Source organism: Rana temporaria, chromosome 6, assembly GCF_905171775.1.
Source record: "Rana temporaria chromosome 6, aRanTem1.1, whole genome shotgun sequence".
NCBI lineage: Eukaryota > Metazoa > Chordata > Amphibia > Anura > Ranidae > Rana > Rana temporaria.
Genome location: NC_053494.1, coordinates 128079107 through 128102302, shown reverse-complemented (window position 1 = coordinate 128102302; position 23196 = coordinate 128079107). Strand labels below are relative to the sequence as shown.

The 23196-nt window shown below is 40.7% G+C and overlaps 1 protein-coding gene across 1 annotated transcript in view; it reads right to left on the bottom strand.

The window, feature by feature from the left end:
• Positions 1–23196, bottom strand: part of PLEKHM3 (pleckstrin homology domain containing M3) — a 223887-nt gene that overhangs the window by 71090 nt on the left and 129601 nt on the right. The window contains exon 6 of the mRNA XM_040357361.1: positions 5305–5368. Coding sequence (XP_040213295.1) covers positions 5305–5368 — 64 coding nt within the window. The remainder of the gene's footprint in view (positions 1–5304; positions 5369–23196) is intronic.

The window sequence follows — 23196 nt, the reverse complement described above, 5'->3', positions numbered from 1 at the left end:
AAGCCCTATACTGCTGCCTGCAGCGCACTTCGCCCGAATGCGGCATCCTCATGTCCTTTCACATCGATTTGATAGAATTTGGAAAATGCGTGAACTGAAGACCAAGTTGCAGCTTTGCAGATCTTAAGCCAACGAAGCCTGGTGGTGCACTGCTCATGAAGCATTTATGGCCCTGGTAGAGTGCGCCCTAACAGAAAAAGGAGGAGTTCTGTTCTTTAAACCATAGGCTTAAATAATTGTCTGGCGAATCCACCTGGAGATAGTGGATTTTGATGTCGCTTGTCCCTTCTTGGGACCATCTGGCAAAATAAACAAAACATCTGTTTTACATATCTCTTAGCGGTTGCCTGCAGATACACCTTTACTGCTCTCATTAGGTCTAGGGCAGTGGTTCTCAACCTTCCTAGTGCTGTGACCCCTTGATAAAATTTCCAAGTTGTGGGGACCCCTAACAGTAAAATAATTTTCATAGCGTGGGTTGTCAGCACCCAAGGCAAGACAAGTAATTTGCACCCCTAACCCACAGACATTCAGCGCAATACTGGCAGGGAGTTGGGATGAGTGGCAATGCTGGGGGGAGTTCTGACCAGCCAACTTAGGTGCTCTTGATCAAGGTCATCTGTTGATCTAAGAACTGTAGTGGGGACTTTTAATTGCAACTAGAGCTGCACGATTCTGGTGAAAATGAGAATCACAATTTTTTTGCTTAGAATGAAGATCATGATTCTCTCACAATTCTCTTATATCAAAAAAAATGGGCTAACTTTACTGGCTAGTTTTTTTTTTAATTCATTAAAGTAATTTTTTCCAAAAAAATTGCATTTAAAAAGACTGCTGCGCAAATACAGTGCAACATAAAATATTGCAACAACCGCCATTTTATTCTCTAGGGTCTCTACTAAAAAAAATATATAATGTTTGGGGGTTCTAAGTAATTTTCTAGCAAAAAAAATAAATGATTTTAACTTGAAAATAGCTCTCCGAAGAGAGACATTACAGGCGACGCCTCGTGCATGAGGCACGGATCCTATCCAGTTTTAGCGTAATTATTTGGCGTCTTGGATGAATCCAAAAGCATGGCTCTTTTTACCCCCAGAGGGTCTCTTTGGCAGAGCCTTCCTTAGCACATCCTACACGCATCCAACACCTTTAGACTTCCTGGTTTACTGGCTTTTTTATTACAATCCGCTTTGGCTACTGATCCCTGGCTATGTTTTGACTAGATTTACTTTCTGTACCATTATATTAAAGCGGTTGTATAGTCCAAACTTTTTTTTTTTAGTCACCTGTAAGGCAAAAGGCATAATGAGCTAGTATGAAATACTTACCTTAGAACGAGGCATCGGTAACTCACCTGGTCCACGCTGAGGGATATGACATATTGCCTTGGCGTGTCTTCCGGGTATCACGGCTCCAGCAATGTGAGTAGCGATACCCACATGCGCATGGGAGATTTCTTTCCGGCAAGATCCGGCGTCTGCCGGGCTTTCAGCCGAGAATCCCCTGTGCGCATGCGCCGCTGCAGTCAGTGGCTCATTGCGAGGGGGAATATCTCCTAAACCATACAGGTTTAAGAGAATTTTTTTTTACCTACAGGTAAGCTTTATTATAGGCTCACCTGTAGGTAAAAGTTAAAAATATGACTATACAACCACTTTAAAAACGGTGATTTTTACAGCATTTTCTGTCTCTGTCTGATTCATGGTTCCTGACACACAGGTAGCTCGCTGAGTACAATTGGGATGTTCAGTCCCCCTTCAGGTCACTTAGACATCTGCAGATCCGCGGCTCTGTAATCCCCAGTGGCTGGCAATCTTCTTCCTTGTAGTGCGCAATGACCTCACAAGCTCCGACGCGCTTTGTCACTAATCACATGAATTATTTCACGTGAGTCAGCCCTTGATTTATTAGGTATATTGTACTACTTTAGGTTAAAATCTTTTATTTAGGAAGTAGAGAAGCTTGTGGTGATAACAGTAGACAGTCCCCTTGGTAGTACATACAGTATCTTTAAAAATGGCGTAAAGTTGTATGTAAAGTATATTTTACCTGGAAATATCTGGTATCAAATATGATTTACTGAACAAAATCAAAGCTAGACTACGGAGGTAGGCTATGTCAACCTTCAAGAAAAATGTTCCTTGCCATATCTGATGCCAAGAATAATATACTGAATAATATCTGAAATCCGCTAAAAAAATTATATCCATTGTGCTCTACAAAAAACATTTAGTATCACGTTTTTAGTTTTGTAAAACAATATGCATCTTTGACAACATCTACAAAGTCTGTGCTAGCAATGAAAAGTATTCCCTTGGACATATCTATTGCCTGCAATAACTCAGACCTACTGTACATGAAGACAACCAGGGCTCAATAAAAAAAAAAAACATAGATGATCTTGTGGTTTCAATATGTTTTGAATCAATGTAGCATTATTCTTGGTGTCAATTTGGCATTCCTCTCAATTTTGTAATGTAAACTTTAGCATTGCCCACAAATCCCTCACATTTCCTAAACTATTAGAAATTGAACCCCAACACACTAAACGAGCCATCATACACACAGCCAGGCCCGGTCACACTTTCACTAAACTTTACAAGTTGATGTGAGTGCATCTTCGGATGCTTCTTCAGCCGCAAAGTTTTGCAGGCGGCTGTTTAGAGTTACAACTCCTCAGTTGAGGAGCTCTGTTTTGGGGTGAAGTTTATTTTTATGCTGTTCCCACTCCTCATTTTGACACTTCTTTGGGACGTCCCACTATGTCAAGATTAAGGCTGTGTCCATCCATAAACGAAAGAGAAAATAGTATTTTATGCTTACCGTAAAATCTCTTTCTCTGAGTTCATGGATGGACACAGCACCTACCCCTCTTTGTCTGTACTGCTTGCTACAAACTGAATTGCTTAGAGATATATATATATATATATATTATTTTTTTTTTTTTTTAGCAGAGCCCATTGAGAATAAAATGGCGATCGTTGCAATTTTCAACACAATTTTTGGGGAAAAAATACACTTTCATGAATTAACGGTTACGAAGTTCGAGTTACAGAGGAGGTCTGGTGCTAGAATTATTGCTCTCGCTGTGACGATCACAGCGATACCTCACATGTGTGATTTGAACACCGTTTACATATGCAGGCACAACTTACATATGCATTTTCTTTGCTGAGTGAGCTCGCGGGGACGGGGGGCGCTTTAAAAATAAAAATCATTTATTTTATCTGTTTTTTTTTTACATTGTCTCTATAAAAAAAAACATTTTGATCACTTTTATTGCTGACACAAGGAATGTAAACATCCATTCCCTTGTGACAGTAATAGGTGGTGACAGGTACGTTTGAATGCAGTAAATTACGCACCTATGTGTGCAAGACTCATTTTCTGCATACATGTTTACGCTCCTTTACAGAACGTTTTACTTTTTACATTTCTGTCAAAAAGATCCTGAATATAAACCTCAGAGAATTATTACACCCATGTGCATTGGTTGTATGTCTTAACCATTTAACGACTGCCCTATAGCATTAAATCTGCTACAGAGCGGCTGTTCTGTGCATTATACATGATTCTGTACTTCTGCCTAGGGTGCGTGGGGCGCTTCTGCTGTATCACAGAAAAAGCCGATCAGTGGGTGCCAGCAGGCAAAAGAAAATCCATCAAATGCCTTAGTAAAAGCACCTCACAAAGTACACAAAAACACTGGCTAGGCACACATTTAACCCTTTGATCTCCCTAGATGTTTAACCCCTTCCCAGCCAGTGTCATTAGTATATTAAGAGTGCATATTTTTATCACTGATCACTGTATTCATGTCACTGGTTCCCATAAAGTGTCAAAAGTGTCCGATTGTCCACGGCAATATGAAGGTCCTGCTTTAGGTCGCTGATCACCACTATTTCTAGTATAAAATAAATACATATATTTTTCGTATATATATATATATATAAATACATATATTTTTCGTATATATATATATATATATATATATATATATATATATATACACACACACACACATAAACATACACACACCATAGTTTGTAGATGCTATAACTTTTGTGCAAAAATCAATATACGCTTATTGGGGACATTTTTTTTATTTTATTGGATATTTTATTTTATTTTATTGGATATGTTTTGAAGTAAAAATTATATATTTTGTCAAAATAGTTTTTTGTCTGTCTATAGCACAAGAAATACATAAAAAACGCAGTGGTGAACAAATACTCCCAAAAGAAAGCGCTATTTGTGGGGAAAAAAATGACATACATTTTATTTTGGTACAGTGTTGTATGACTGCGCAATTGTCAGTTAAGGTAACGCAGTGCTGTATCGCAAAAAAAATGGCCTGGTCATGAAATCTTCCAGAGGTCAAGTGGTTAATCTGCTTCAAAATATTCTGGGCCAGATTCACAAAAGAGATACAACGGCGTATCTCCTGATACGCCGTTGTATCTCTGAGATACGATTGTCGTATCTATGCGGCTGATTCATAGAATCAGTTACGCATAGATAGCCCTAAGATCCGACAGGTGTAACTGGCTGCAATTCTAGGCCGGCCGCTAGGTGGCGATTCCATTGCGGTCGGCGTAGAATATGCAAATGACTAGTTACGCCGATTCACGAACGTCCGCTTTGCCCGTCGACCTAAATTTACGTTGTTTCCGTAGAGATGCGTCGCGTAAAACTAAGCATGCCCTCTAGATGGTCTAAGCAATGTTAAGTATGGCCGTCGTTCCCGCGTCAAATTTTTAAATTTCACGTTGTTTGCGTAAGTCGTCCGTGAATGGCGCTGGACGCCATTTACGTTAATGTCGAAACCAATGACGTCCTTGCGACGTCATTTAGCGCAATGCACGTCGGGAAATTTTAGGGACGGAGCATGCGCAGTACGTTCGGCGCGGGAACGCGCCTAATTTAAATGGTGCCCACCCCATTTGAATTAGGCGGGCTTGCGCCGAGCGGATTTACGGTACGCCGCCGCAAGTTTACAGGTAAGTGCTTTGTGAATCAGGCACTTACGCTGTAAACCTGCGGCGGTGTAACGTAAATGGGATACGTTACGCCGCCGCCGCAGCATAACAGATTTGTACGTGAATCTGCCCCTCTGTTTTTACCTCACTTCTACCGGTCTATTTCAATGCTATATAAAATGCTCTTTGTTTAAAAAATTCCATAAGGAGTTATTTCCCTTGTTTTCCAGTAATACAAAATGGCACCAGTAACATAGTACTGTGCAATCTTTATTTAGGTACAGGTAATATCAAGTAACACTTTGCATTTAAAATAAAATAATACCTGTTGTAGGTCTGCTAGAGAATATAGGTGAATCTGTTGAAAAAGATATTCCCGGGGAAAAATTCTGAAATGACAAAAGTATTAAAAAAGTTCAATACACAGAAGTGGTAGAAGAAAATCAAGTTAGTGCACTGAATTGGTGACCCCCCCCAAGTAGAAATAACAAAATCTTTGAAAATCCACCCTTCTACAGTTTGCCTAAACCTTACCTGTAAACCTGAAAACTATACCTGCTGTTCTGCTGAATCTTTATTTACCTTTTATGTAGAAGAGTCTTTCCATTCTTTATTTATACAGTGTTTTTACAAAACAAGTTAATTTGTGAACTGTAAAATAAAATTCTTTATATATATATATATATATATATATATATATATATATATATATATATATATATATATATATATATATATATATAAAATATATATATATATATATATATATATATATATATATATATATATATATATATATATATATATATATATATATATATATATATATATATATATATTTGGCTGAAATGTATCCTAAACTGAGTTCCAGAATTTACTATTTTGCCCTAATATGGGCTTTAAAACAACAGGGCTTCTGGTGGTCAATTAGTTTTAATGTGTCAAACAGGGAAAATTGGTGATTAAAATAACACTAGTGAAAAAATGATCATGAGATTCAGTTCAGAGCGGAGATAAAAACTAATTTAAGAAGACCATTGACCATCTCTGTCATGTTACCTTTATTATGCTTTATAAAGCACCAACAGAATCAAAAGATACAGTGCAAATGACAAATGAGGATATACAACGCTACAATTGCAGATACGTTTAGGAGATACACTGGAGCAGACAGTTTGAAAAATAAATAAAAATGCACTTAAAAGCTAACACATTAATTACAAATTACTTCAGAAGACAGCGAAGGCAGTAAAAGACAAACTGAAGTTTGTTCCCGAAATGCAAATTTAAATGCATAAAATGTTTCTGTCTCTCAGAAGACTAATAATAATATGATACAGCATGTTCAATAAAAGCAATATCACAGATGCAGGATGGCTAAGCCTTGTCATAATAGCTACAGATTGTTGTTGCACTTAGAGGTTCACTAAAGCCTCATACACACAATCGGACTTCAACCAAACTTTTCCGTGGATTTTTGTTTGAAGGGAGTTGGACGGGCACACCCATAGCATACACACGGCAGGACTTTTTCTGCAAACTTTCCCAAAACTTTCCCATCACATGGTTTTTCTGCTCTTTACCACCACCCTTTGGTCAACTTCTGCTATTGTTGGTTGATTTTAACATTGGTTCTGGGTATGCGTGTTTGTACTTCAGACAAAAGTCCGATGGATTTCTGTACACACGGTCGGACTTTGCACCATCAGACTTTTGTTGCCAAAAAGTGTGTGTGCGGAACGAACTTTTGTCAGATGAAAACCGAAAAAGTTTGTCCGAAACAGGCCAGAGGTCAGGTGCAGACGGCTAGCAGGGATGGTCACAGGTAAGCCGGATAATCAAACGTACAGGTCTCAGATAGGGTTAAGGCAAATGGAACGCTGTAGAGAAGACATCAGAGTTCACATGTGTCAGGCAGACTTAAATAGCCTGCCGCTAATGGGGGCGCATGTTCCTGTGTACGCATTCCCGTGCGAGCATTCGCAATGGCATCCGCCATTGTGCGCCATGGAGCCTGAAACGCCTGTTACTGGCAGGATCTTCCTGACACTATGCCAGCAATATAGTCACTCCTTTCTTTTACCTTAAAAGATGCATGTTCAACTCTCTAAAGACTTTTGCGAAGTAGTGGCTCCGTGATGGAACCAGAAGATCAGGTATCCGTTTACTTCTCAGATTTATTTTGATGTTTAGTTTTTATTAAATCTTTATTTATTCTTGCTTCTGAAGGGGTAAATGGGTTGCACTGCAGATGATTCCAGGTTCCAGCTCTCATACTCACCCAAGTTGGCAGCGTGGGGACTAAGGGCTGACAATACTGAGGAGCAAGGGTCACGGGACAGTAGGGAGAATAGCCAAAGTTGGCATGTGTGCATGGACACACACAGAAACTGGGAACAGGCACCCTCACAGACACACAGGGCAACTAAAAGTGAGTAGCAATGCAAAGAGACAAACGGGGATCTCTAGATAAAGATCTCATCTCATCTCTCTCCGGCCGCGAGATGATAAGCGGCATGGGGGGGTGGTGCTAACGAACAAAACAAAGTCAAGTCTTCTCGTCTTTCTCTTGCCGCGAGTTGCTAAAGTCGGATGAAAAAAATACAAAAAAAAAGTGGTGGGGGGGGTCAAACGAAAAATGAAGAGACCATCTGGCCCCTTACAGGTGTAATGCCTGTACCCCCCTGATGGTGGCCCTGCAAGGAATACTGGATGTACATAGATCACACTGAATGACACTTGGAGGTGTTTGCAAACAGACACTAGGGACATTGAGAGCGCAACCAATGTGACAGTTACATTCCCTACATGTTCTGGGCATGTAACCATTTTTAAAAACTGTTACATCGATGGGTCTACTTCTGCTTTAACTAGTTTGTTTGGGATAAGCTGGCCCAAACAAAATATTTTCTAACAGGTGGATGTCTTGGGTACACTGTATAAACTGTATGTAGCCTTAGCTACACTTAGCTTAAGGCGGTGTTCCAGACGCAATTTTTTTTTAAAGTCAGCATCTACAAAAACTGTAGCTGCTGAATTTTAATAAGGACACTTACCTGTCCTAGGCGCCCGCGATATCGACCCCCCTTGGCTGATCCCTTGATCGTGGCAGGTCCCGGTGCCGCCATCCTCACTAAGGGTACAAGGCAGCGGCTTCACTGCTCGTTTCCTACTGCGCATGGGTGGCTGTTCTCTGGATACACACAGTTCCCAGAAGATAGGGCGCCCCATTCCCCAGAAGACAACGAGAGGAGGAAGACCAGCCGCGGACTAGGAAGAGGCAGATTAGGAAGGTGTGCCTAGCAACCGCCATTTCTGGTAAGTAAAAACATTTTTTTTTTCCAATTTACATTTTTTTTGGAGCATTTTTATGTAATTTTTTTTTGGGTGGACCTCCGCTTTAACACTGTGTACCGGCAGTGAAATGGGGACTTTCTTTCCCATACAAAGCTTCCTCTGATTAGCTGAGGTGGAGAGGCTGGTGGATGAAGTAATGACTTTAATTAGAGGAAAATTTGTATTAATTCAGAGAACACAAAACTGCCTATAAATGGCTGAGCAGCACACAGCCCTACTCAATTTTGTTTTCTGGGAGTGGGGAGGGAAGTTCCCATCCCAGTGCCAGAACACTGAGGCTACAGTGGGTATAGAAAATAATCATCCCCACTTTAACTGAATCACATTTTGTTGTTTTGCAGCCAGAAATGAAGACCGACACAGTGCAACTTATAACATCCAAGTGAAGTATACAAAACCAACATGTCAGAAAATTGTTTTAAAAAAAATCAAAAAGCAGAATTACCGAGTTAGAAAAAGGATCACCCTGCTCCTAAAAATAACTTGAAACGCAATCAGGTGTAGCTAATCACTTTCTCAATGGCACACAAAGTCATTTAACTTTCAACTGCGATCAGCTGTGGTCATTTTGATTAGCTCAGCATGAAAAGAGCTTTCCCGGAGCATTGCAGTCCCTGGTAGTGCAACTGAAGCAAACAATAAACTATGGGTGGCAAGGCACTGTCAAAAGATCTCTGGGATAAAGTTGTAGACAGGCACAAGTCATGAGATGTATACAAAAAATGTTTCAAAGGCTTTATCAATGCCTAGAAGCACAGTGAAGTACATTATTAAGAAGAAGTGGAAGAAATTTGGTATAACAGGATCAGGACGTACCTCCAAACTGAATTAAAGAACCAGGAAAAAACTGGTCAGAGAGGCTGCCAAGTGGCCTACGGCAAGTCTGAAGCAGTTGCAGGAATTTATGACAAAGATTGGTTATTGTGTGCATGTGACAACAATATCACAAATTCTCCACAAATGTGGCTTGTATAGGAAAGCTGCAATAAAAAAAAGACACTCCTCAAGAAAGACCACATGCAGTCACGACTGATCATTACCAAAATGCACCTTGAAGATTCTTAGGCCACATGGAAAAGGTGCTATGGTCAGATGAGACTAAAATTGTTGTTGAGGCCAAATAATTCAAAATATTGACACAAGGGGATGATCTCTGTGATTCTGTTTTGAAAATTTTGAATATTGGTGTTATATCTTTCACTTGCGTGTTCTACATTGCACGGAGTAAATAAAGCTGGATAAAACTAGAACGGTGTCGGTCTTCATTTCAGCGAGCTCGGGACCTTGTTGCGTCACTTCCGGTGTCCGTATGCCTGCGTCCTACGCGTTACATCACTCTCACGTGACTTCAACGGGGATTTCCTAGAGTACTCCCAGTGCTTTTTAATGTCCATGGCTTCTTGAGAAGACTACCTCCAGTACTTTTTCGTGTTCCTGGCCCTCATGAGAAGATTCCTAGAGTGATCCCAAGACTTTGTGTCCCTGACTTTCTCAGAGATTCCTAGTGACCCTATACTTGGATCGCCCTTGCTCCTAGTGTCTGTTTGCAAGCACCTCCAAGTGTCATTCAGTGTGATCTATGTACATCCAGTATTCCTTGCAGGGCCACCATCAGGGGGGTACAGGCATTACACCTGTAAGGGGCCAGATGGTCTCTTCATTTTTCGTTTGACCCCCCCCCACCACTTTTTTTTTGTATTTTTTTCATCCGACTTTAGCAACTCGCGGCAAGAGAAAGACGAGAAGACTTGACTTTGTTTTGTTCGTTAGCACCACCCCCCCATGCCGCTTATCATCTCGCGGCAGGAGAGAGATGAGATGAGATCTTTATCTAGAGATCCCCGTTTGTCTCTTTGCATTGCTACTCACTTTTAGTTGCCCTGTGTGTCTGTGAGGGTGCCTGTTCCCAGTTTCTGTGTGTGTCCATGCACACATGCCAACTTTGGCTATTCTCCCTACTGTCCCGTGACCCTTGCTCCTCAGTATTGTCAGCCCTTAGTCCCCACGCTGCCAACTTGGGTGAGTATGAGAGCTGGAACCTGGAATCATCTGCAGTGCAACCCATTTACCCCTTCAGAAGTTCTGGAGAAGACTAGGTGGTTCCTTAGACTCTGCCACTCACCTTTGCTGGATGTGTGAACACACTATGCTCTCCCAAAATAGTACTAATAGGTATTCTTCCTGTCCTAGACTCCTTGTATACCTCAACTGTACCAGCATTCCCTGGGACCCCTGTGCATCTACATATTACTCATACCTATTGTTATGCCAGTATTACTGTAAGCTTAGCATCTCACTGCTTTAGTCACTTTTGTACTCCTGTTCCCCTGCGAGGACTGGACCCCAGTGCTGCAAGTGTTTCTTACTAGTATTCTGTGCCCTGCTTGCCTGTAAGATCAGCACCCCAGTGGTGCACTATACTTCTGCTATTCCTGTGAGTCCTGTATTCTGTACTTTCTAAGATCCTCATCTCTGTGCTCCCCTGTACCAGGTCAGCGGTAGACTACATTGGTGCACTTTCGGAGCACGCTGCAACATTGATTGATTCACCACCAGTGAATATTTGGTGAAAACCATAACCACTGCTTTATAAATATACCCCATAATCTCTATTTGATGAAGCACTGCAAACCTGTTCATATCCTAAAATAAAAGGCAGGTTTAGATGTCCACATTTCACAGAGAGATAATTAATGTCCTAAAGTTCAGTTACAGTTCCATTATTTCCATATGGCTCTTTAGCTTTATTACATTTTGGCTAAGTGGTTAAGCAGAACGTGTAAAAAGCATTACTTGTTGGTCTTGCAAGCTGCTAGATCAATATCTCATCATTACTGAAAATATATCATTAGTCCAAGCCCAGAAGATTCATTTAGAGGAGGCAGTATTTGAAAACAGCTCAATTTAAACCAGACCATGCTACATCTGGGTATCAGTGACTTGATTTAACTATACTTTTGCTAAGTATGATCTGATTTTGTGCACCAGCTATTTGCTTTGAGCTTCTCATTCAAATTCTTGACAGCTATTTTTTTGCATTCAACTTTTTGTCCGTAAATGTGGAATATTATTATTATTATTCAAAACCTAAAAAGTTAGGAGGTAACCCTGAACAGAGCAGGTAAGTATAACATGTTTGTTATTTTTTTTTTAAATATACATTTTTACTTCACAATTACGTTTAAGATATTTAGGACTTGGGAACAAGGGTAGAAGCCGGACAGTCTAGAAGCAGAATGGTTAACAAGATACATTTATTAATGACAGAATTGTGCCTGGAGGCACAATCTGTCACTTTACAAATTTAAGCAGACTTCTAGCCAGCTTCCAAAATATCACATTTGGGTGAACAGTCCTCTCCTTCGCATTAAGGATCTAATGCTTGTTTAGTCTAGGGCAGTGGTTCTCAACCTATCTAGTGCCGTGACCCCTTGATAAAATTTCCCAAGTTCTGGGGACCCCTAACAGTAAGAATTTTCGTAGCGTGGGTTGTCGGCACCCAAGGCAAAACAAGTAATTTGCGTCCCTAACTCTTACATTTGTGAAGTATTATTAATTTTCGTAGCGTGGGTTGTCGGCACCCGAGAATTTTCGTAGCGTGGGTTGTCGGCACCCAAGGCAAAACAAGTAATTTGCGTCCCTAACTCTTATATTTGTGAACCCTTATGGTACATTTTAGTATGTACCACTCTTTGTTCTCCTTTCTTTCCCTTTTATATCTCTATCCTAATTTCTCCCCCCACCCCCATCCCCATCCCCATCCCTCAATCTAGCCGTCTTTCTTGCTCTTAATCTTTCTCTCCCTTTTTTATTTGTTATTCCCCCTCTTTTCTTTTACTTTCCACGTATTCTCTATTTTTATTACTTCCCTTACTCCTTGGGGGTGGGGAACTGGGATGAGTGGCAGTGCTGGTGGGAGAGTTGGGATGAGTGGCAGTGCTGGTGGGAGAGTTGGGATGAGTGGCAGTGCTGGTGGGAGGAGTTGGGATGAGTGGCAGTGCTGGTGGGAGAGTTCTGATCAGCCAACATAGGTGCTCTTGATCAAGGTCATTTGCTGATCTGAAAACAGTAGTTATGACTTTTAATGGGAACTATAATCACAGGTAGTGTTCCTCACTATGTCTCCGACTTTGTGGTGTCTCGTAGCAGTGACACCTCTACAGAAATCAGGAGATAGGGTCTCCTCCAGCCCCCCCCCCCACTTCACATTCCTCACCAGTCAGCTGCTGCCATGATGGATCTGTAATGACAGGTGCTCTTTAACTGTAAGGACTCATTCTTGCTGGTAGTTAGCAACCCCTGGGGCTGATGCGTGTGCCAGGTGGGCGCCATGACCGGCGGGCACCCGCAATCGCTCATGACAGAGCGAGAACCCGGGATCTGTGTGTGTAAACCTGGTCCTGTCAGGGGAGAGGAGACAGATTGTGTGTTCCTACTAAGTAGGAACAATGATCTGTCTCCTCCTTTAGTCAGCCACATTCCCCCACAGTTCGAAACACACATAGTGAAACACAGTTAACCTTTTGATTGCCCCCTAGTCTTAACCCTATTTCCTGCCAGTGACATTTATACAGTAATCAGTGGCTATATTTAGCTCTGATCGCTGTATAAATGTCACTGGTCCCAAAAAAGTGTCAAAAGTGTCCGACGCAATGTTGCAGTCCCGACAAAAATCGCAGATCACAATCATTACTAGTAAAAAATTGTTCTATCCCCTATTTTGTAGACGCTATAACTTTTGTGCAAACCAATCAATATATGCTTATTGCGATTTTTTTTTACCAAAAATATGTATTCTTCTACATATCGGCCTAAACTGATAAAGGCTTTTTTTTTAAGTTTTTTTTTATATTTATTATATTTAAAATATTTATTATATTTAAAAAAGTACAAAATATTGTGTTTTTTTAATTTACGCTCTTTTTTTGTTTATAGCGCAACAAAATTAAACTGTAGAGGTGATCAAATACCACCAAAAAAAAGCTCTATTTATGGTGAAAAAAAGGACATACATTTTGTTTGGGTACAAGATCGTGCAATTGTCAGTAAAAGCGATGCAGTGCCGTATCGCAAAAAACGGCCTGGTCAGGAAGGGGGCAAATCTTTAAGTGGTAAAATAAAAAACTATCTTTAGATAATTTTTAACTCCAAAAGCATTTTATTAAAAAAAAAAAAAAAAATTGATCTAAATAAAAAAAAAAAAACTTTTTTTTTTTTTTTTTTTTAATCCTTGATTTTTATCCACCCTGCTCTCAAGTCAGATCTGAAGGAGGAGATAACCTTGTAACCAGAAACATCACATTAGGAAATAGAAAGACTTTCCCACTGCTAGTGCATATTGTTGATGTTACACTCATGTGTTAAAAAAATTATGTGATTTAGGAGCTGCTGTACAATATATAAACCCAAGCCAAATGCATCTCAGGTAGGACAGTTAGCAGGAAGAAGAGGATTTGCCCCGCAAGATGACATGGTTGGACCTGTGTATCTGCATGCTCAAGCTGCCCCTAAAGCCTCGTACACACCCGACGGGAAAACTGTGAGGAGAGCTTTTGGCCGGGATTCCCGGCCAAAGCTCCATTGCAGTTTTCCTGTCGGGAAAACTGGCCGTGTGTAGGGGAAAGACTGAACCGAGCAGGTTCTCGGCTTTCCCCTCTGGATTTTCAACAGGAACTTTTCCCATCGGAAATCCCGTACGTGTGTACGAGGCATAAGTCTGATGCAGATTGTCAGATGGAGAGGTGTTTAGAGGAATACGGGAAGTGAATGAAAACCACTGCTGGAGCATGCACAATGGAAGTGTCAATGGTACAGACAGAGAATTAGCTATTATCTTGTTGACACTAAGGATAGGGAACTGAGGAGAAATGTCAGGAAATACATAATGAAATATCATATACCTCAAAAAAGCGTTGAATTAAAGTGAATATTGACAATCAAAACTGAAGTGACAAGGTATTACACTGCATACATGGTGCCAAAAAAATTGTCCTTTAAAGCATAAACAAATAGTAAAGTTCATATGAAAACAAATATAAATCGACTGTGTGGGAACCTCCACCTTGGTGTTCTTGCCTCCACCAGACATACAGAGGGCAAACTCACCAGAACCAATTGCTGTCTAACATATAGAGCTGCAAAATTCGATCATTACTGGTCTTCTTCACAAAAGGGATCCTTCTCACTCACATCCATCCAAACAGTAAATCACCAATGCCAGAGAAGAAAAGGCTTATATTGTAGCATTTATTTTTAACAAAAGATTAAAAGTATACAAAAAAAAAAAAAATTGCACATTGCAACAGATTGACCAACCTTGCGCTGACACACAATCTCTTCTCAGTTTAAGTACTGTTTATCCTTCCTATGGTATTCGAGTGACTTCAAGTGAAAAGTGACTTCAAGTGAAAAAAAAGCAGAATTAAGCTAACCATAGATTAATTGAAATTTAGATGGTTCAGCAGGCCAAATTTCGATCCATGTGTGGCCATGCCTGTTCGACTGTAGTTGACCGTTAGATCAACTATTGTTGAAAGAGCTTACTGGGGAATTGTTCTTGACCAGCTAGCTGCAACCGGAGTCCGAAAGTCCCACTGTCTGAATACAATGTGCCAGCGGAGGGGATTCCTTTATCAACCTCACTTGTGGATGGAGGAATCTGTTTGTTTTCTTTCATTCAGCCCGCTGGCTGAACAAAAAAAAATCAAATAAACCATCTATGGCCAGCTTTAGTGGCCATTTCAAAAGAAAGCCTAGAAACAAAGGGGACACATTGCTCAACAAACCTATATTCACAACACATGAATATGAAGATATGAACAAGAAAACATACATTTGGGATTTTTTACTTATACGGTGTAAAAGATAATCATAGCATTGCATCCTGTCAGTATGGTTGCCATTAATTATTGAGGAACCTGTGTCAAATAATATACAGATCTAATGTCCGAAGTTGCACATGAACCCTAAAAAATGTGAACATGATTATAAACAAAGAGACCATTATAAAAACATTATAAACACTGACAAATATCCATCCTGTTGATTAAAACATAGTGGTAAATATTTGATAACCTTTAAGAAACACGTATCAGTCAACCACGTTAAGCTGTCATAGATTACATTTAGTTTTCTTCAGGGACAACACCTTTTAAGCAATAACCTTAACACATTATCCCAAGAGGAGCCAGTGCTTTGGGAGCTAGTCTGCCCTGCCTAATAAACTGTAGTGCCCAGAGTTTACTTGTTGAAATACCAGTGATTTAAACCGTTTACAGCACATTTCCCCAATATACCTATCTAAGAAGATATTGTAAATACGTGTTCCATTATATAGATTCCTGGGTTTTTAACTAAGAGATCCTAGGCCATCTGGAATGTTTCAGAGTGAGAACTACTGAAGACAGTAAAGCTTTTAGACTTTTGAGAATTCACTAAGTCCCAGTTGAATAACATGCCTAAAATAGTTGTTGCTAAGTTTACTTCAACGTGCCTTAAGTGGAATGGTTAATAGCACCATTCTGTGGCGGAGGTATCACCTTTGCCAGCATAGTCAGAGCTATATATAAGCAGTGGCGCTGCCATCAAAAAGATACAGAGGAACAAATGTATTAAGTCCCATCAATTTGCCAGATGTCAACAGTATTTGTCTGGAGTCTTATGTGTCTGAACTTTTAAAATATCCTTACGATTTATGTATAATAGTGCAATGCTTATTTTTTCAGTCTGTATTTTGGACATACAATTCATTTGTGGTATATTTAAAAGTATTTGGGATTGTTAGTTTAAAATATATTTTTTATATAGTAGTAACATGGTACGCAAGAAAAAGTTGAGGTTCCCCTCATTGCAAGTTTGCAACAATCAGTTATTGATTTTCTAACCTTCCCTAGGCCAATGACAACAGGGCCCTGCCATTACTGTGGGTGGATTTTTATGTGAGCTACAGGGCCGCTGTTAGAAATCATGGGGCCTCGTACAGCCTACCTGGCGGTGCCCGATTCAAACACGCCCTTGATCCCACCCCTGGCTCCGCCCTTGAAACGAAATGCAGGTTTGGTGCCTTTTACATAAGCAAGCGGAGCCAACGCATGCATTTGCAATTAATAGGCACGAAAGAGCGGGGGCAGTTTACATTTCTTTTAAATTGTATTATATTACAAATAAATTACATTACAATAAATTACATTTACATTAAAGTAGGAGCAGGGAAGGATTTTTAAAAACACTTTATTAAATGCAGTAACAAATTGTAATGATACCCGGGCCCTGCTGTGTAGCTGATGGGGGCAGGCCTGGTACAATAGGGCAGGCTTACTGCCCTATCAGCGGCCCTGGTGAGCTACATTGCAATCAGACGATATTGTTCCTTACACATTAATAACTCAGATATTTCTAAGCTGCAACCATTCTGGATGCCTAGACAAGCTTGTTTCAACATGATTTATTTACAGAAGCCATGTGTATATGTAACAATAGAGATAAAGTTAATTAAAGGCAATAAACGATTTCACTGCAAGCTCAATAAAAAGACTCATTATGCAGGCATGGATTAACTGATATGGACCTAAAACCTAGTATAAACATATATACTGTATTTTACAGTCACTCCTAGCCAATTTTCCTATCAACTATTCTGATAGATAATCTATTCTACCTTCAGCTCTGGGCCCAATTCAGTTACTGACATCAAAGCACAGCCATGGGGTTGAGTGCTGGATCAGATACAGTAGGTGCTGTTAAAGTGAGAAATTTTGGCAGACAGCCAAGCAGCTGCTCTGCATGAGCACTGACCCTGTGTTTGACAGTACCCATTTTACCAGCTTCTGTGGTTGTGCTCAGGTGTTGACAAAAGTAGGGGGCACAAAGCTGATGGTGAATCAGTATTAGATTAGGATTATTTTATGCTACTAGTACCTTTTACATTCAATTTAATATATGTGTTCTTGTACAAATTTACTTACATTTTTTGAGCTGCACAGTGATCAGCAACCAGTGAACTCCTGTAATGTCTAAATCAGACATCACTAAATGGCGGACCGTGGTCCGGACCGATTCACTGTCCTATCCAGACTGGCTGCAGTCCTGCCATTAAGCAGCTGGCTGCTCCATTCAGCCGTAAGCACTGCTGTCATCCTCATCAAGCTGATATTGGAGGCAGGTCAGCACCAGATGCACAGCGGGAGGCACATCAGTCTAAAGAGGGCATTGGAGGCAGGACAGCTCCGGAGTGAGAGCCGGAGCTGTCAAGTTAACTTTTCAAGTAAATCAGCAGAAGTTGTGCAGCTCCCAACCTCCATCTAGAGCTGTCCTGCCTCCGATGTCAGCTGTAGACTGATGTGTCTCTTGCCCTCCATCCGGAGCTGTCCTGCCTTCAATGTCTGTTGTAGACTGATGCGCCTCTCGCCATCTATCCAGAGATGTTCTACCTCCGGTGTCAGCTGTACACCGATGTGCCTCCCACCTGCTGCCCTTTGTAGGTAGGAGATGGAAGAGAGCTACAGTATGTCACTGCTGTGAAGGATGTGGGGGGAACCGAGGATTATGTGAAGGGGGGCCGATGACAAATCTGGAAGAGAAAGTGGGTGATATAAAGGGGAGGAGCTGGACAGGGGGTGTAAGGAACAGGAATGTGAAGGGGAGGGGGTAAGACCAGGAATGTAAAGGGATGGGTGCAAGCACAGGAATGTTAAGGGAGGGGAAGTGAGGACAGGAACGTGAAGGGGGGTGAGGACAGGAACGTGAAGTGGGGGGGGGGGGGGGGAGGGCAGTGAAGACAGGAATGTGATGAGGGGGGGGGGAGAACAGGAATGGAGGATGATATAAAGGGGGGCAGAGAACAGGAATCTGAAGGAGAAGGGGGTGATACATAGGGAAGGGGGAGGTTACAACAGGAATGTGAAAGTGGTAATTTGAAGGGGGGGTGTGGACAGTAATGTAAAGGAGTAGGAGGCTTATATAAAGGGGGTAGAAGACAGGAATGTGAAGGGGAACTGATATTAATGGGGGAGTGATGTGAAGGGGGTTGATGACACTGCTGTGAGGGGGGGATGAGGACTGTAATGTATAGGGATGATCTTGATGTTACTGGACCTCCGTGAATTTCAATTTATTACCTCTGGTTTAAATGGTGTAATATATCTTATAAAACATAAAGCCACTACAGAGATCAAGAAAATTTAGTTCACTGCATGGTGACACATAGGCAAACACAGTTACATGGTAACTGCAGCTGTATGTTCACTTTACCATGATTGTAAATATCCAGTTTTGTGGAGGACAATATCTCCTCCAGATCACTTTTTACAAGTTTTTTTATTTTTATTTTATTGGAATAGATAATTCTGGTGCACTAGCGAATACCTTTCAAAATGAGTGCCAAGTAAATGCGACAAAATAGGTCTCTCACCAGTCCTGAAACTCTAAGTGCAATAAACCTAACACTAAAATGCCTAATTTAAATGCAGCCATCAATCTATAATATGTCGTTAAGCTCTGTACAGGGAAGGCAATGACCCAATTACAGGAAGATTCTGTTATAACAGACAAGGAATTGCATTTTTGTGGACATTAACAGAAAACCATGGCAGGTTGCAGGCCAAAACAAAAACATAACTTTAACGTACAAAATGGCTTGTATAGCCCTTATTGTATCATTTGTGTAATTATTTTAGGGATACTGTAGTCTATCTTGGAGCAATAAAAAAAAAAAATCTTATTGAATGAGGGACAGCCATGAACTCTATATGAGGCTATGAAATGACTATGTAGTCTTTAGGCTGTGAATGCTGCTTTTGATTCACAAAGTGTTGAGTTGAGCATGCTAAGCAAAAACATGAGTGACTTTTGCAATAAGTAAAGCACAAAAATCAACATTAAAAACAAAAAAATTCTAAACGCTAGAAAGCTTCTTCTAAATCGTGTTGGTTCCCAAACTCCATGTGAATGTTAGAATTGATACTTTTTTTTATTTTCACTGACATAAAAAATTTCAGGACAAGCTTTCCAGGTGTACTCCCTTCTTCAAGGTCCAAGCAGTACTCATAATAGAATAGAATAGATGCTCAAATCTGCCCAGAATAGTGTATACCAAGCTGACCAGTAGCTAGCAATATTTATTGCACAGGCAGGAAATCCTGTATGGAGGTTCAGAATATAATGATATCCAAATCCTATATACAGTAGCAACTACAGTAAAACCTTGTAATCCAAAGCACTTGTATATCAAAGCAAGTTACTCTTAAACCAAGGTTTTACTGTATATTACTTTAAGCATTTTTTTTTATTATCAAATGCACTTCATATGCATTTATGCAGTATCCATCCACACAAATCCTTTACCCCAAACACATTCAAATGAAAGTAGGGAAAATGTTAATAGTGTCTTTTACAAATATAGGCGCCTTCTAAAGCTGCATAGAATTTTCCTAATAAGGATGAGAGCAGAAAAAGAACAATAGTAAATGCAGGAGTGTCCCAATATCATTAATCAATTTGCCTTTTAGCTCCCAGACAGAAGTATTAACAGAAGGTTGGTCTTTGTTTATAAGACTGTCAGAGGACTTCCATTGGCCATGCTTGCTGGCTCTTTATTAAATGTCATTCAGACACACAGTGTGTAGCTTTATTTTTTTTCCCTCTACTGAAGGATGGTAAAAACTAAATTTAGTTTCACCTTAAGATTCAGATTTGAAGCTGGCATCACATCACATGGGAAAATAAATCTTAGCTTAGTCATAGGTAATAGAAAATCAAACAAGTACTGTAGAGTAAGATGTTGTTTTGTATGTTGCTGCATTTGTCAGCTTAAGAGCCGGTTCACACTGGGGCGACCTGGGATCCGACTTTAAGTCGCCCCAAGTCGTGCGGTCGAGAAAATGAATGGAAGTGAATGAGAGCCGTCTTAATGTACACTACTGAAGTCGCTCCGACTTCAGAGAAGGTTCCTGTACTACTTCAATCCGACTTGTAGGCAACTTGTACCCATTGATTTCAATGGAAGTTGCCTCAGAAGTCGGATCACTTAACTCTTAACTGAAGCAACAATACAGGAAGATAACATACATTTCTCAGGCAAACCCCTCCCTCCCCCTCCCTCCCACAGAGCTGATTGTTGTTTGATTGACCACTGGAAAGCCTCCTGTCCTGGAGGCAACTTGAAGTTGCCTGATGATTCATACTCAAGTTGTGTCCAAGTTGCCTCCCAAAGTTGTGCTAGAAGTCGTGTTGCCCCTGTGTGAATGGGCTCTAAATGTAAGTGTAGGCAAATATAAAAGATTCCTCAAAGTATTTTTTGGTGGAAATTCGTTTATGATTGATTCACACTCGCTATCCGCCCTTTTTATAAAGAATTTATGCTTCTTTATGAATGTGTTAATTTATTATGTACTTAACGTAATGTTACAATGAAATAAAGCTATTCAGGATTTATTTATATATATTTTTTTATATATAGGAGACGTGGTTCTTGTTTCACTGCATTTTTTTGTTCTAGACTTGTCTATTGGGAGGATTAAAACCAAGACTTGGGTCCGCCTGCTTCCTATATGTGAGTAATGGTCCAGCGTGGTCTCCGTGCCCCAAGATGATGTCAGGTATGATGAAACATGTAGGGAGGAGCGAGCTGTGACATCACCACATCAATATCTGAAGCATACGGGAAGTGCTTTTAATCTGGAGATCATTTGAGTGTAATGTTTTTACTTAATAAATTGATTTGCACAGAGATACACTATGAGGGGTCTCTCTCTTTATCTCTAACATACTGTTTGTGGAAGAACAGTTACCAGGGAATACAGTGTTATTGCCCAGGATGGTCCACTACCATTGAGAATCAGAGGAGGTTGTTATCTTACATACATAAATTGATCTGTAGTGGATGGTCAATTTTGTCTGGTAAGCCTTGTATTTGATTGATGAAATTTATGTTGCACTTATGATCTTTCGCTTCACACGCATCTGGATTGGATCACTTAGATCAATGTGGGCTTTTTTTTCTTTATTTCTTTATGTGATCATGTGTTAGGTGGTTATTCTTTTTAAATGACAGAACTTTATTAGTGCAACATTTTTATTTTATTTTTGTACCTATATCACATGGTATGTTGCAGCTGTTTTGATTTTGTTCTAACTTAGCGCAGCACTCATTTTTACTATACATTTTTTAAATATAAAAGATCTGTATTTATTGTCATTACCTTGCAGTGCAGAAGAGTAAATGGTCAGGCACTGACAGCCCTCAGTAACGTCACACATACCAGTGTAACAGGAAGGGCATTTTTCAATGCAAATGAGGGTCACTAACACAGTAAGGGGTCTTTCACACAGGCGGTCTGATCAGGTCTGCCTGTCAGTTTTTCCCTATGGATCGGCAGATGTCAGCGGTGACATGTTCGCTGACACCTGCTGCTATCCGATCCTGTCCGCCAAGTCCAGACAGATGGTGACCCTATTTTCCATCCATGTGGCGGTTTGGATAGGATCGCATGAAAACAGATAGGTGATCCGTTTTCATCCGATCTCCCCATAGAGGAGATCGAGGCTCTGACAGGTCCGTCTGTGCACAGTGAGCGGAGAAGGACCTATCATCTGACTGTTCAGCGTGGATCAGCAGAGCGATCACCGGACGAGTAAAGCTGCAGTTAAAACTTTAGTTTTGAATAGAAAGGGAAATGGCTGGAATCTCTGTCAACTTTTTATTCTAGATTGCCTTATTTCTTGTTGTATAAGTAGGGCACAATCTGATAAATTAAGTGGACACTAAATGGGAACGTGGGCTTTAATAATATATTAGATATTTTTTGGTGACAGTGGTATTTTCAGAGACACAATAATCAAGTATATGTCAGGGCTGGGCTCAGCCCTTCCTTCTCAGAGCTCTGTGCTCAGGTGTCGGGTAATTGGCAGCACACTTCATTCCACATTGACTCACCTGGTCTTCACTTCCTGCTCATCATCTAGCTCTGCTAGCTATTTAGGCCCCTTTCACATGTGCGGAAAGTATGTCCGCTTTTTCATCCATCCGTTTGCGGATGAAAAAGGGACATATATTGGTCCCTATGTGATTGCGAATGTCAGCGGATAAACATTCGCTGAAACATCCGCTGACACCCGTAATCACCCGCCTCTGCAAAGATCCTATTTTGCGGACGGAAGAAAACCCTATTTTTTCTTCCATCTGCGGATCGGATGAACACGGACACACGGTCCGTGTTCATCCGATCCCCCATTGGGGAGAGCGGAGAAAAGACAGGGCGGTCCCTGCACAGTGTGCGGGGACCGCCCTGTCAGCCGCCGGCTCAGCGGGGATATACGGAGCGATCCCCGCTGAGCTTACAGACACACGGAGGCAGATCATTAATGATCCGCCCCGTGTGAATGGGCCCTTACACTGAATGGATCAGATTTTCTGTGCCTTCACCTTGGTCAACATATATGCACTCTCTGCTGTGTTTTCGTGTGAAAGACTTTTGCTTGGCTGGCTTCCCTTCTAGTTGCTAATCCTGTTTGCGGCACCAGACTTCACTGATCTCTGGACTCCTGTTTCTCTGGCTTGTTCTGACTACCCGTCCTGGTTACCGAACTCTGGCTATGTTTTGACTACGTTTGCTCTGTTTATACCATTTTAATAAAAAGTGTGATTTTTACTGCACTTCTGTCTCAGTCTGATTCATGGTTCCTGATAGTATAGTTATAGTTCTTCCAGAGTATGGGAGAGCATGTGTGTGAAAACTAGGAAAACATACGAGAAAATTGATAAAATAAAGGTAAACAATAAAAATCTAAAATATATGCTCACTAAAAATATGAGGGGCATTTAAGTCAAAACGGGGACTTTTAATTTTACAGTTTTAAAAAGGAA